General features: G+C 41.0%; 2 protein-coding genes across 13 annotated transcripts in view; one reads left to right on the forward strand and one right to left on the reverse strand.

Annotated features, from left to right (window-relative positions):
- Nucleotides 1-103: 103 nt before the first annotated feature.
- Nucleotides 104-2,716, reverse strand: LOC144617003 (uncharacterized). Its single transcript, XM_081796288.1, has 3 exons — nt 2,706-2,716; nt 1,569-2,587; nt 104-1,258 (listed from the first exon to the last, which is right to left on the reverse strand). Exons 1-3 carry the CDS (start codon nt 2,714-2,716, stop codon nt 1,242-1,244), a joined length of 1,047 nt encoding a protein of 348 aa, XP_081652414.1. The 3' UTR covers nt 104-1,241.
- WAC (WW domain containing adaptor with coiled-coil) overlaps nt 1,651-13,788 on the forward strand; it is an 87,045-nt gene continuing 74,907 nt past the window's right edge. For 2 of the 12 annotated variants that reach the window (XM_081796075.1, XM_081796078.1), the window contains exons 1-3: nt 2,321-2,759; nt 3,147-3,182; nt 4,745-4,959. In XM_081796075.1, the coding sequence (XP_081652201.1) occupies nt 2,719-2,759; nt 3,147-3,182; nt 4,745-4,959 (292 nt within the window). In that variant the 5' untranslated portion in view covers nt 2,321-2,718. Of the gene's footprint in view, nt 1,760-2,055; nt 2,164-2,320; nt 2,760-2,865; nt 2,951-3,146; nt 3,184-4,744; nt 4,960-13,788 lie in introns of those variants that run through there. The other 10 variants (XM_060659085.3, XM_081796080.1, XM_060659083.3 and 7 more) reach the window with 10 other exon arrangements.

Below are 13,788 nucleotides of genomic sequence, written 5' to 3' on the forward strand. Positions count from 1 at the left end.
TCATTATTGATTCCTTAACACTGAACTCATCACAGTCAAGAGCACAAATAAGAAGCCTGAAAGTTTATCTAGGGCCTGTGTTTTCTCCACAAGGCACATCACATTTTGTGCCTAGGGGTACTAGACAGCACTTTAGCACTACGCTTGGAGGGGCATTTAAAACAGCAAAACCAATAAAAAGCATGAAAAGTGCAAAAACCACAAAAGTATATATATTATGAAAAGTACATTTATTTACAATATGAGAGCTGAATTAATAAGGGAGTGCTATCTTGTTCAACACAGCTGGGAATGTTACACCGTTTGCCACCGTGTGCATGCCCATGAATGCTATGCACACTGATTTGGTGGTTACAAATTTTTAGTGAGTAGGCAAATTTGCAAATATGGAATCTATGAATAATGAAAACTGTACATTGCCTTGTAGTTTCCTCCAGTTCGCGGCTTTTGATCAAAGGGTATATGTCAAAGTTTCAGCACATGATTACCATCAAGAAATTAGTAATAATTTTTGCTGCCGGTTTTCAAAAAGATTCTGCAAAGGATTTATATATTTGTGTGTACTCTGCTAACCTGTATCTTCAGTGCATTTGTTACAAACGTGTTAGAAATTGCACGTAAGACTCTAGGTTTTTAATTTTTTTTCCCCATTTCAGTCACTAGCAGTTTTGTTTTAGTTACCAATAGCTCACAAGGGGTATTAAGCTTTTACTGGTCCTCACAAAAAGCAATAATCTTAACATCTGGCAGGGGGACTTGACAAATGAGGGTATGTAAGCATTTTTTCTTCAATCAATTGTGATTTCAGGGCCTCTTCCCCACTTCATTCCTTCTCTTTATTAGGCCCAGCAATAAGGATAATTGTTGGAAACCAAGTCAGCTACTTTTGGATACTGGTTTTTGGTGGGGTCTTGTTTTTTTCTGGTTTCCCGTTTTACCTTTCTCTTTTACGCAAATAAGTATATACTTCCTTTATGTTTATTACAATCTATTCGTTAAGTTAATGCTGCCTTATAAGAAATTCAGCGCAGGGGAAAAGAAACCCACCTGAATATCAACCACTAACCACCCCACGCTTAATTCTGGGGGGTACACCTGACTTTTCCCCTCCCAATACGCCAATGTTGGCATTGCGCCGGTAGCGGTTTATAAAATTCAATTCGTAGCAGCTCCATTTAGCACCCCCTATGCCTTTATTCACATGCAGAACGTTCGAATGAGTTTTCTTTCACCAAAGGACTTCAAGGACAAAGAGGAACTAGAAGAGAAAAATGGGAAATACAGGTGAGGGTGGGGAGGACACTGCCGCGGACGGAAAATACTCAAGGATGAGGCGGGTCAACCCTTTTCCCCTGGAAACCATCCCGCTCCAGATCAGTTTCGGTTTTAATTCACTGCCCCAAGCCGCGCGCGCGCGCGCCCGCGCTCCCTCCTCGAACCGGGGACCTTCGCCTTACAGCCGCTGGGGCGCCCGGTCTTCCCGCATTCTGTACGACACCCCGTAACGCCTGCGTCTTTCCTCGCCCGGCAAGCTCGCTTTCCTGCACGCCTCCGGGGGTGACACTTACTTCCAGCGCGTCGACGGGCGAGCTCCGCGCAGCCCCTGCCCACCGAAGGCCGGCCGCGCGCCCGGCTTCCGGTCTGAGGCAGGTGCCCAGGCCCGGGTTCCGGCTCCCGGGAGCGGGCCAAAGGGAGCAGCGGCACGCTCCCCACCTCCCCGAGGGCGGCTGCTGTCGTTGCCAACCGAGGAAGCTCCTTGGTAACCGTCCGCCCGCCGCCTAACCGGGGAGGGGGGGGGGGGGAGTCCGACCACCCCGCCGGAGCCCGAAGGGGCGGGGGCCGGCGGCCGAAGAGCTCACTCAAGGGCACCCGCCCACCCCCGCGCCTCTGGGCGCACGCGCAGCAGCCGCAGACTCCTTTATTTAGTCCGCGATGGCTTCTCTCGCGCCCCACCGTCCTCCTCCCGAAGGCGGCTCCCTCCCCGCGCATCCCGGAGCCCCCGGGAACAGCCTCGAGCGGGTCCCCGAGCGGGACTATCCCTAAACTGGAACGGCAGCGGCCAGATTTGCGTGTGAGGAAAAGAAGCGGCAACCGGAAAGACCTGCCGGGTAGCGAGGAGGCGAGCCAGGCCTCAGAGGAAGAGGAAGGCCGGGGCGGGCCGAGGTTTGCCGAAGGCGGCGTTCCGGAGCCGCGCGGGGCGGGGAGGCAGGCAGAGGGTGGGAGAGGAGGGGCGCGGCGGAAACTGCCGAGGTTTTCCGAAGGCCGCGGCGTCCGAGTTGCCCGGATGTAGTTGGTGGAGCGGCAGCGGCGGCACCAGCGGCGGCGGCGGCGGCGGCAGGAGGCGGAGGAGAAGGACCAGGCAGCGGCGGCGACGGGGGGAGGAGGGGAGGAGGCGGCGGAGCAGGAGGAGGAGAAGGCGGAGGAGGCGGTAGCTCTCCGCGGGGCTGAGCCGGACGCGTCTTCTTGCCCCCTCCCCCCGGTTCGCCGCTGCCGCCGTGTAGTTGGCGCCGCTGCCCGGGCTGAGAGTGAGCGTGGTGTCGGCGGAGGGAGATGGCCCGGGAACGCCGGCGCCACTAACGGGGAGGTGCTGAGAGTCGCCGAGGGCGCGCCGGGCCCTGGTGCCGGTGCTGCCGCCCGCCCGCCGCCTGCGCGCCCGCCCGCCCGCCTCTCGCGGCCGCTCTCCCCCTCCCCCGACACACACTCACAGGCCGGGCATTGATGGTAATGTATGCGAGGAAACAGCAGAGACTCAGTGATGGGTAAATTGTCTTTTCGTTTCGGGCCGGGCCGCAGCGCGGGCGGGGGGCGGTGGCGGCGGCGGCGGCGGCGCGGGGAGGGGGGGGGGCTGTTCCTCCTTATCTGGTGCTGGCCGAGCCGCCATTTTTGTTGTTAACCCTGATCCGGATCGGGCTGGGGAGGAGGAGCAGCCGCGCGAGCAGGCGAGGACTGAGTGAGTGTGGAGGCAGCGGAGGGCCGGGTTCGCGGCGTTTCGCCCTCGTTACCGCCTTTCAGTCGTGTGTGTGTGTGTTCGTTGCCGGTACGTTTGGTAGGTCTCCCGCGGGGAGGGGCGCTGGGGGGGGGGGCACCCGTTTTCTTCCTCCCCGCCCGAGGTGTCTCATATCGCCGTCTCTCTTCCTGTTTTTCAGCTGTCACGACCGGAGGGGGGACTCGCAGCCTTACCAGGTACCAGCCGAGGCCGGGGTGGAGGGGTGGGTGGGGGGACGGAGGGGGAAGGGAGGAACTGCTACTCGAGCGCAGGCTTCAGAAGTCGCTACAGGCCCTTCGGTGCAACAAATCTGAAACTAGCACCGCGGGTCCCCTTAAAATTTGTGTTTGGTGCCATTAGCGCTCTCCAACAACGTTGAGTGACTTATTTTGACAGGTGACTGGAGGAAGTTCAGGGTTTGTTTTTTCTTTTTCTTTCTTTTTTTCTTTTTTTTTTTTTTTTTTTGGAAAAATATTCCTAGCCAGGAAGGACCTGACTCGATTATTTCAGTGTGAAGGAATCGATGGGATGAGGTGATAGGTGACTTCTAAGCAGTATTTATTTATTGTATTTGGGCACTAAAAATAACGTAATGATATTTAAATTAGGAGAGCCTAGGAAGAAATGATTAATTGATCTGCAGCTCTTAGTATGTCCTAAACTATCTCCTCCCCGTTTGAATGGTTTTGGCGCAAGGAATTGCCTTACTAGCGAGAGATAGTGCTTTTCTCTTTGTACGAGTTGAGATCTTTGGATACTTGGATAATTCATTCTAATATAGATGGCTCTAGGTATGTAAGGTTCCTTTTTGTTACTGTGGTTTCTGCATATCAAGTTTTTAAAAATTATAGAAGTGGGCCCTGTTTTGAGGGGGAAGAATCTCATAAACGGTAACTATCAGATGACACCAGAAGTAAATACATTCTACTTAGTACATTTAATCGCTTAAAGGGGTTTCTAAGCTGATAGTTCTGTTACTGGCTAGCCGGAGTTGTTAAAGCTCAAGTTAAAAGCCTTAGGTCCCTTGAAGTGTAAAATCGTTGTTCATTACCTTTGGATACTCAAGAGATTAAACTCTCTTGAATCTGCTCCTCTGAAACATTGTAATTACACACTGTGAAAGACTGGTCTATTATGGTTGTCTTAAGTGTGTGTTAGAATAAAACTGAACCATTTTTCTGAGGGAGTTCCATTAAGTTATGTTAGGAAGTAGGAAGTATTGACCAATGTTTTTATGCCTTAAAATTATTTTTCCACACCTGCAAGAGTAGGTGAGTTAGGCCTGAAATGTTTTATTTGAATCAGAAAGCTGGAGAACCTGATGCTTTCTTTTTTTGTAGGTTTTCAGAAACCTGCTTCTGCTTATTTATGCCTATCAGTTGTAGAACACAAGATTACACTAGTATACAAGATCACAGACTATGGAACTAGTACATGAGTTTCTACTTTGGGCTAAACTTTGTAATTTGCAGAAAAACTTACTATGGAATTAATGTGCCAAGGTGTTTGGTTTCTGGTATTTACAGTATATTTAATGAAGTGTTTTTCTGTTTCCTTTTTTGAACATGATTTGTATGAGGAGCCTTATAACTCTGGGGCATTTAAGTCTTGTCTGAATAACTTAGAGGCAGAATTGAAAATGGAAATTTTAATTTTATTGATAAAAGTTCACGAAACTGAAGTTAATACACCATATGCTAAAATTGATTTGGTTTATTGTTAAGTTTAAAGTTTCAATTCTTTCTCTCTTTTTTTTTGGGGGGGTGATGTTTTACAGGCACTTAAGTATTCATCGAAGAGTCACCCCAGTAGTGGTGATCACAGACATGAAAAAATGCGAGACGCCGCAGATCCTTCACCACCAAATAAAATGTTGCGGAGATCTGATAGTCCTGAAAACAAATATAGTGACAGCACAGGTCACAGTAAGGCCAAAAATGTGCATATTCACAGAGTTAGAGAGAGGGATGGTGGTGAGTAGCTTTTTTAATGAAACTTCCACATATATTTAACAATAGCTCTCTGTAAAACAATAGGTAGCAGTGATCTTTCCAGCCTGTGGACATGACCATATGGTTGTGTCATCAAAATATTTTATTTCCATCAATTAATCCCTAAACAAGTCACTATAGAAGTAAGGTGCTGATCTGACGAGCATTTTAAAATGGATACCAATGGCATGTAATAAGAGAATGCCTTTATGAATATAACCTATCAAATGCTTTATTAATGATGAGAGAAATGCAGAACATTTTTCCAAGAAAGGAATTTTCACCTTTTCAAGTAAAGATTTCAGTTTATTTGGCTCAGTTTAAAATTTTTATTGCTGCTTCATTTACTTTTATAAGGAGTTCAAATGTATTTCCTACTGATACATTATGAATTTAAAAGTTCAGTAGGGTTTTTGAGATCGTTTACAGGTTTAAAAAACCACTTGTGATTATAAAATTCTTACAGGTTTTTGTTGTAAGGATTTAAAATGTTACTTTCTGTATTCTCCAGGGTCTTATTAATGTAATTTCTATGCTGTGTTCATACAAATATTCAACTTTTTAAAAGTATGCCTCATTTCTTTTGTATAGTGCTGTTACCCTTAAGTTACTACCTTACCTCATCTTAAGTTCGTTGTGGTGGGAGGCTAAGAAAAAGTAAAGAAAGTAAATTCAATAACTTCAGATTTAATTTGCCCAGAATTTATCAAAAAATGCAATTTCATGTCTAAAGCATGTATTGAGCAACAAACCAATTTCACTAAGGTGATTAAAATATGGTTTTTTCCCACTATAAAATTTCTCCTTAATAGGTAACATGTTTGATATACAGATATTCAACAGTGATTGTGCTTTTAGAAGCTACTAAGGAAACTCGAGTCCATGTGGCTTTCTGCCTCTGACTGCCAACTACCTTCTCAATACTTACTTTTAAAAAATATCCTGCATCTTCTGGTCTTCTTTTTTGCCTCTTGGGGTGGAGAACTGCTTTGTTCAGTGTGCTCAGATAACTCGGAAACATGGGTCTCCTCTGTACATAGTTACTGGGTTGAGGAAATTAGCGATGTCAGAAGATGGTCAGATTGTGTTGAGATGGAAGAATTTAGATGGGTTATTGGTTGGGAGGTGAATATAGTTCTGATGAACATAGCTGTAGTTCTGTGCTACTTATGCAGATAAACTATTTTTGTTTGTAAGTAACCAGTAGCAGGTGGGTTTGGTTATTAAGTGTTAGAAGTTCTTTGGCAAAATTACTTAAACTATTAATATTTTTAATTTTGTGGATAAATTTTCCCTAGTGTTATGTACAGTCTGAGATACTATTCTCAATCACTCTTATGTAGTGGATTTCATCTTAAACGTTAGCTCTTGGAAGGCAGGTACTGTTTGCATTGTACTGTGCTTTATTTTTCAAATTTTGGTGATTGTGACAAAATAGGATGTGGCACTTCATCTCCTTATGGATAAGTATCTTGGGTTCTCTTTTAGTGATTGTGATCTGGTTTAATGTATCATCTATTTCTAAATCCAGGAAGAGTCAGTTTAGGTACTCTAGGAAAGTTCCGTAAATGCTTTCAAACATTTATAGTTAACTGTACCTGATAATTCCTTTATAGGTGAAATAATCCCAAGACCATTCTGTTACTTATTCAACAAACATGGGGCAACAATTGTGTTGTATTCCTGGAAGTAAAGATAAAAATGTGATCCTGTCCTGGAACCAAGTTTGGAAGACTGACTCTTGTCAGCTAGTGGTGGTTTTAGCTTAACTGCTTACTTTCTCTGTACTCCTTTTTTCTTCATTTTTATTTTAATTTTATTTCTTATATGAATTCCAGATACCTTTTCTAGGCTTTTAGTTTTCTTTATTTGCATCTGTTTGCTGATTCTTCCATTTGTAAGAAACTTCCTTGTTTTTCTGATAGTCATTTGCCGAGTTAGGCCCCACTTTCTGATTCGCTTTTTAGCTGCTTATCTGTCTTCCTCTGGAGACTTTAACTAATAGAAGCTGTGTTCTGAAGTTTGGAGTGCAGATTTGGTGTCCATTCTTTTAAAGATACGAAGTCATTTTCTCATTTTAATACTTATTTTGTCATTATACATTGACTCCAGGTGTTTGCCTTGATTGCTGATACGTGTTTGAAATGGAGTTTTTCAAAGTATATAAGTATCATCTTATTACAAACATTTGTATCTTTTTAGATTTTAATTTTTAAATATACATTTATGTATAGATATCTGTACATAGATAGGTATTTGTCTATTTAAACGCAAAGCCATTACCCAAAGTCAGATGGAAGTGAGTTGGGTTCTCTGCAGACCATGTGTTAAGAAACAACTTGATATAAGAACGGGTTACTGCATTGTTTATTGATTTAATATCAGATGTGTTTTCATTTTAGTGTTTTAAAAAAATCTAATGAGTTTAGTAAATACCTAATAACGTAAAAGCCTATGTGCTATGCTTTGTAACTTGCATCTTACAAAACAAACGGATGTGGAACTTACAAAATGTGTGTTTTTTTCCGAGATTGGATTTTACTGGCATCTATACACATCGCAACATATTTTTTTACAGTAATTACTAGATGTCTTCTATAGCACCTTGGATTTCCTTGAAAAGTGCCAGTTCAGATGTATAAAATGACTTTAAGTAATTTACCATGGAAAGTACGAAAGCAATTATTGAGAAGGATTGTCTATTGGATTGTTTGTCCTAGAAATCCTTAGCTAAAAGACTGACTGCAACATAATATGTGCAGTTAAGAGTTAAATTTTGTCCTTTAGGATTTATTAAAGGGAATGTGGTTTATTGTAAGTAAAGGGAAGTTCTGTGAGAGGATAATATTTTAACTTCGTGAATCAAGCTATTTTTTATGTATTCTGTGATTTATTTGCAAAGCAGTCTTTTGTTTAAAATGTTTTGTTTAAAAATAACCAAAAACAAGAATCTTAAGGGTTTTTTTGTGGTTTTTTTTTTTTTTTTTATAGCTTAGACATGTTTTAAAAGTGCAGCTGACATCCAGACCTTAGAAGTATGAGCATACGATTCAGGTTGAATTTGTATTTTCGTGGAATTTTAAAAACACTTTCTGTTTGGTTATGAAAGTATTTTTTCTGGAGAACAAGTTTCAAATGATTATTTTACCAAGTAACTAAATTTAAGAATGATGATAGTACAGATGAGTTTAGGAGGGAAAGGTATCTTTACAAGGATTCTGGAAAGCTGTTCCACAAAACTTCAGCCTCGTGGGAGTTGTTCCATTTTTCACACTATTCCTCTCAGAATTAACTGTTAAGAAACTTACAAGATACATTTGGAATACTTTTTAGAAACCTCTTTTCTGGGGAGACAGCTCAATTGACTGATAGCAGAATAATCTTTATTGGTTTTCTGATTTGTTGGACTTCATTGAATTTGCATAGCTTTTTAGTTAGCATTCAAATATCTTTGAGTACAAAGTAAAGTACCCTTAGTGGTTTAGTAATTATTGTTCTAAAGATTTTAAAGTTTTTAGCTGCATAGTGAAAGCTTTTATCTTGTTTTGTCATTTAGCTATATATTTGGAGATATTCAGAAATGTATTTTCATCTAATTTTCAAACGAAGGATACTATAACATTTGAAATTGTTCAGTAGAAACTATTTGGGGATAATGGGTACTTTTATAGGTTTTAAAATATACTTTAGTAACGTTTGAAGCTTTACATGTTGGATGATAGACTGGTACTTGTGTAACATGGCCTTATAGTTACTCAGATAACTTTGTTTTGAATAGAAAGGAAGTATGCTTTGCATTTATAATGCTAGAAAGTATTATAAAAATAAACAGTTTAATTTGATCCTCATGTTGCTCTTGGGAGGTAGAACAGATAGCATCCCTGTTTTACAGTTCTACAAATGAGGGAAAATTTACTTGTATAAAATTGAATAGTGGACTCTAGAAATTGGTCCTCTATACTCTGGTAAATTGTTCACACTCTCAGATGAAACATTTAAGCATATTGGAAGCTTATTTGGTGGGTGTTTACTATAGCACTAATTAATTTAAAGTCAGTTTGCTTGTATCCTCTTAATGCTTTCACCCAGCATCCCCTGTGGTTACATCATACCTAATTTAGTACATTATCAAAACCATGACATTGACATTGGTACAATATATGTGTGTAGTTCTAGACCAAGTTATCAAATCAGTGTTTTAGTTTTAGAAAGAGTTTTAATGTGAAAGTTGACCAGAGTTTTTGCTCTGATATTTAAAGGCTGTCTTGATTGAACAAAATGTTTTTTAGTTGTGTAAGATATATTTAAAGTTTTTGGTGTAACATATTTAGGATTTTTGGTCCATAATTCACAGGAAACTTATTCTAGATTGTCTCTGTTAAGCATCTGCTTCTTGTCTTCTGTTGTGCAGAATGGTTGTGGTGTATGTAGTTTATCATGTTATGCTTGAAAGAGTAAAGATAACAATGAGCTGGGGCATCTTTACAGGGTTTCTGTAAGTGGGACTCACATTCTATAAGTGGGACTATTCCGCTTCTGGGATTCTGTCCTAAGAACTGGAGATAACTCTTTGTTAATCATTTCAAAACCAGTTACTTAGGTCTTGCAAATGTATCCTAAGAAGAGTTTCCTTTCCATTTATGAGTTATGTGATAAATCATAATTTTGAAAGCTCTTTTACATTGTTTCTCATCTCATTCTTTAACAACTCTTTGTGAAACAGGCTGATGAGGATTATTCCTGTTTAAGTGGTTGTTCTTAGAAATATAATTTGAAGATCAAGCTAAGGTTTCATATAGTGCTAAAAACTTGCTTTCCAGTTTCAATAATTAATAGTAGCCTAAATACTTCACTTGGATTGCACTTATAACCAGTTTTTAGTACTTAAAATGCAACCATTATACTCCTAGCTACTATCTTCTCTTACCGGGACTGTGTAAGAGCCTGCTGAATGGTGTTCTTTTTGCTTCACACAATCATTTCCCCCCACAGTCCAGAGTGGTCCACTAAAATACTGGTCAGTTCACATCACTCGTGCTCAGAACCCTCCAGTGACTCTCTGTTACTTACAAGGCCTATATGAAAATACTCTGTGTAATCTGGTGTCTGAGTTTCTTCAGCCTCTTCACCTACCACTCTTCCCCCTTGTTTGTGCTTCTCCATTCTGGCCTTACAGGAAGAAGTTCGTTCTTATCTCAAGGATACTGCATGTTATGCTCCTCCTCTCTGGGACGTTCATCTTTCTATATGTCCTCCTGGTGCACTTTCACTCAATAATGTGCTTAAATGGCACCCTCTCCCAGAGGCCTTCCCTAGTGTTTGTTCCTGGTCGCTCTGAAACAGACATCCCCAGCACTGTTTATCCTTTTCATTGCTTTGTTCCTTGCTCGTATTTAACATGACTTGATGTTATTTATTTATAGTCATTCTGCTATAACATGACCTGTGTTCCTGAAAGGTTTCATGCTATGCAAAATAGCACCACAGGACCTACGGGAAAAATGTGGTTAGGGGCACATTAAAAAGATAGAAACCTAACAAATCCTAGCATAACATTAAATGGTTAAGGAGTCCATTAATAGTGCAGTACATATGGTACTTTGACAAAGACCTGGAGTTAGCTTGTGGAAGTGGGCATCTTTTGAAAGGGTTGCAGATTGTGAGTTATTGTGAATTGATGGGAAGAGGGTTACCTGAAATAACCCTTGTAAAGTTGTAACACAAATTGTGGATGGATAAGAAAGACTCCTACTGGCAGGATGAACCGAGGTAGCTGGCAGATGTTTGGGGTGTGCTTGTGAATTCCTGTGTAGCTTGGTTCAGCTGGGTGCAGTTAGTGTTTTTCATAGGTGAAACCACTCAGAAGTGGGAAATTTGTTATGCTCAAATAATTTCCTGATTTATCAATAGTGCTGGGACAAATTTGTGTTTTCAAAATAAGTGTTAATAGCAGAACTAACTGTATTTTAGTTTATTTTTGCTTATCTTCTGTGGAATACGCTCTAGAACAGAGTGAGTTTGTTTTGTTAACTTGTATTCCTATTGCTTAGAACAGTGCCTGACACCTTATAACACCTTATAACATTTCAGTAAATGGGTAGATAGTAGTGGGATTGTCAGTATAATTTAAGGGAAATGAATATTCTAGTTTTCTGAAACAGTGCTTCTCAAACTTCAATGTGTATAGTAATCACCTTGGGATCTTGCTAAAATGCATATTCTAGTTAAGTAGTGCTGGAGTTGGTTCCAAGGCTCTGTCTTTTTAACAAGATCCCACATGGTGCCCCTGTTGCTGGCTGCATGTGAGTAATGGATCTACAGCAGCTCTGTCCAGTGGAAGAAGATTGTGAGCCACAAATGCAAATCCCACGTATAGTTTTCTAATAGTCATAATGAAGTGAAAGTAAAGTACGATTAATTTTAGTATATTTTATAAACTAATTTGTCCAGAATACTACTATTTCAACATGTATTTGATATTTTAAAAACACTTAAGATTCTTTACATTCCTATTTTTGTGTGAAGTCTTTGAAATCCAGTATTTTACACCTGTAGCACATTTCAGTTTGGACTAGCCACATTTCATGTGCTTACTTGCCACATGTGATTATTGGCTACTGAATTGGACAACACATATTCTCCATATTCTGGAGAATATGATCATTCTGTTGAATGATCTAGCTTCACACATACTCCTATTTCTCTAAAGAAATTTTTCTTTTTTTTTTAATTTTTTTTTTTTTTTTAACGCTTATTTATTTTTGAGACCGAGAGACAGAGCATGAACAGGGGAGGGGCAGAGAGAGAGGGAGACACAGAATCTGAAACAGGCTCCAGGCTCTGAGCTGTCAGCACAGAGCCCGACGCGGGACCGTGAGATCATGACTGGAGCCGAAGTCGGCTGCTTAACCGACCAAGCCACCCAGGCGCCCCACTAAAGAAATTTTTCATATGCCTGATGATTGAAATATCATGTAAAATGCAAGGTATGGTTAGAGTTGATGAATCCTTGAGCCATAGAGTGCTCCTGTACTAAAATTTTTCTCTGTTAGGACCCGTTTGTGATAGAAGAATTAGGAAATGTGGAGAATGGGGGAAAATAAAATTGCCTTAAATACTGTCACTTGGAGTTAATCAGTTTTCACAGTATACATTTTTATGTCCTAAAATGTCAGTAGGGTTCCACAGGTAGCTTTTCCAGAATTTTTATTAAAATGGGTTTCATATTCCATATTCTGTTACGCCCTTTTTGGGGGCTTGTATTTAAGATTTGTGTAGTGGATTCAGTGGACACTTGGTGTTGATGGTATCAGTCTCAGAGGACTGATCAGGAATACTTTTTAGTTCTTAGAGAATATGCATATTTATCTTTTATCCTTACCTAATAGATTGAAGTCTTCTTTCGGTTAGATTAGTGTTTTAAGTCTAGACTCTGATACTTGTAGCTAGGTGATGTTAGGCACACTACATACTCTGAATTTTTGTGTCCTGTTCCCCTAGGATTGTTGTGCCTATTATGTATCTAAAACACTTCCAAGCAGTTAGGTGAGTGCCTGGACTGTGGCACCCTAAATGATTAGGTTTACGCGTATTCCTGTCACTAAGTTCGTGGTAGATCAGCAGGTGTAGGTCTCAGGCTACTGCTTTCTTTAGAGTCAGGAAGGAAAATACTAGATATTTTAGTTGCCGACTGAGGAGCCTGGCAAGTGAGAGCCGTGTCGGGGGCAGGGCGACACGACACGGCAATTCTAACTTGGTACCTGCTCCTACCCAGAACTTTGCAGTTTAAGGTAGGATAGATGTAAGGATAATTTCCCCCAGATATTGCTGCTTATTAGAATCACCTGAGAAACTTAAATCTACAAGTTCCTTGACTGCCTCTGAATTACTATAAATCAGAGCAGTTTCTAGGATGTAGCCTAGAAAACTGAATTTTTAAATAAACATGAATTTATTTATGAAGTGCAGGCCTGGAGAGAGTACATGTAAGAGGAGGAGGAACTCTGAGCGAGATTCAGGAATCTAGAAGTTAGAGTGCTTATTTGCCAAATCATAACGTTAACGTGTTACCTTGAGTTTTAAAGAATTTTCTTCTCTTTAATCTTTCCTAATTTATAAATAAGTACAATTTCTTTGTAGTTATACGTTAAATACCTAACCTAGTGTTCTGCGGCACATACATCTGATGCCCTACTGTAGAATTCGTGCTGGACAGTAGACAAGTTTCTAACCAGTATCAGTGACTGGGCAGGCTGCTAAGCTACTGGGGTGGTACCAGGAGCCACTATCACTGCGTGAGGTAAAACTGTCTTTGATACTCCATGTCCTCTGCCGCCACCCACCCACGCCGTCCCTGTGCGTTCACGTTGTCGTGAGACCGTTGAATGGTGAACTTCGTTTAGTTTTTGTTTGCGAAATAGATTTCGCCTGTTGGCGTACTCTGGCTGACTTCAGGTGTTCATAAACCGTTTTCTTAAAATTGACTTTTGGGAATAAGTGCATTTTAAAAGAAACTTAGGATCTGAGTGTGGCTGGTATATTTACTTAGTGTTAGTCTTTTGTTTAATCTTTCATTACTTTTGAATCGTGTGACAGTATACCAGAAGAGCGTGACATATGTTGGCTTCTTCTGAAAGATTCTGACCTGTGCTGTCTGAATAGAGTTAGTTGTTTTTAGCCAAAACGCAACGCTAGCAAAATGCGGTATTTTGAAATATTTTGGCTCATGTGGGAGCCAAATATGGGAGAGCCTCATATGGGAGAGGATCATGGTAAAGTTTCTTCACCTAATATACTGCCTGTTGCCTTTTC

This window comes from Panthera onca, chromosome B4, assembly GCF_046562875.1.
Source record: "Panthera onca isolate mPanOnc1 chromosome B4, mPanOnc1 haplotype 2, whole genome shotgun sequence".
Classification (NCBI taxonomy): Eukaryota; Metazoa; Chordata; class Mammalia; order Carnivora; family Felidae; genus Panthera; species Panthera onca.